The 355-nt window shown below is 54.6% G+C and overlaps 1 protein-coding gene across 1 annotated transcript in view; it reads right to left on the bottom strand.

Moving 5' to 3' along the window:
* Window positions 1-16: 16 nt before the first annotated feature.
* LOC104625145 (ectonucleoside triphosphate diphosphohydrolase 8-like) overlaps window positions 17-355 on the bottom strand; it is a gene marked incomplete at its 5' end in the record, with an annotated part of 3,249 nt that continues 2,910 nt past the window's right edge. The window contains 1 exon segment of the mRNA XM_010292695.1: window positions 17-226. Coding sequence (XP_010290997.1) covers window positions 17-226 — 210 coding nt within the window.

The following is a 355-nucleotide window of genomic DNA, read 5'->3' on the forward strand; positions in this document are numbered from 1 at the left end:
CGTGGAGCCCAGGCGGCTAGAGAGTCTCATAACCAGAGGAGTTTCTCTGGCAGCATAAGACTGTGAGCAGGCAGAAGATGAGGATGAGCATGATGGCCAGTAAAACTGTGGCTGCTATCCAGTTGCTTCTCTGGAGCCCTACAACTCTCTGGGGAGTCTCCGAGGGAATCATGTTTGTGAGATTGAGCGTGTAGCCCAGAGTCCAGCCCACGTCTACATCAGCGACCTGTGCAGACAAAGAAGGAAGAGGGATGTGAAAGGCTGCAAGGTACCATGCAAGCCAGAGAGCTAGAGAAGACCTTTGCTGTTGCACCCCCATGTCCTGCACACGCTGGGCTGCAGACACCCCGTTAGC

Source organism: Phaethon lepturus, unplaced genomic scaffold, assembly GCF_000687285.1.
Source record: "Phaethon lepturus isolate BGI_N335 unplaced genomic scaffold, ASM68728v1 scaffold20188, whole genome shotgun sequence".
NCBI classification, from domain to species: domain Eukaryota; kingdom Metazoa; phylum Chordata; class Aves; order Phaethontiformes; family Phaethontidae; genus Phaethon; species Phaethon lepturus.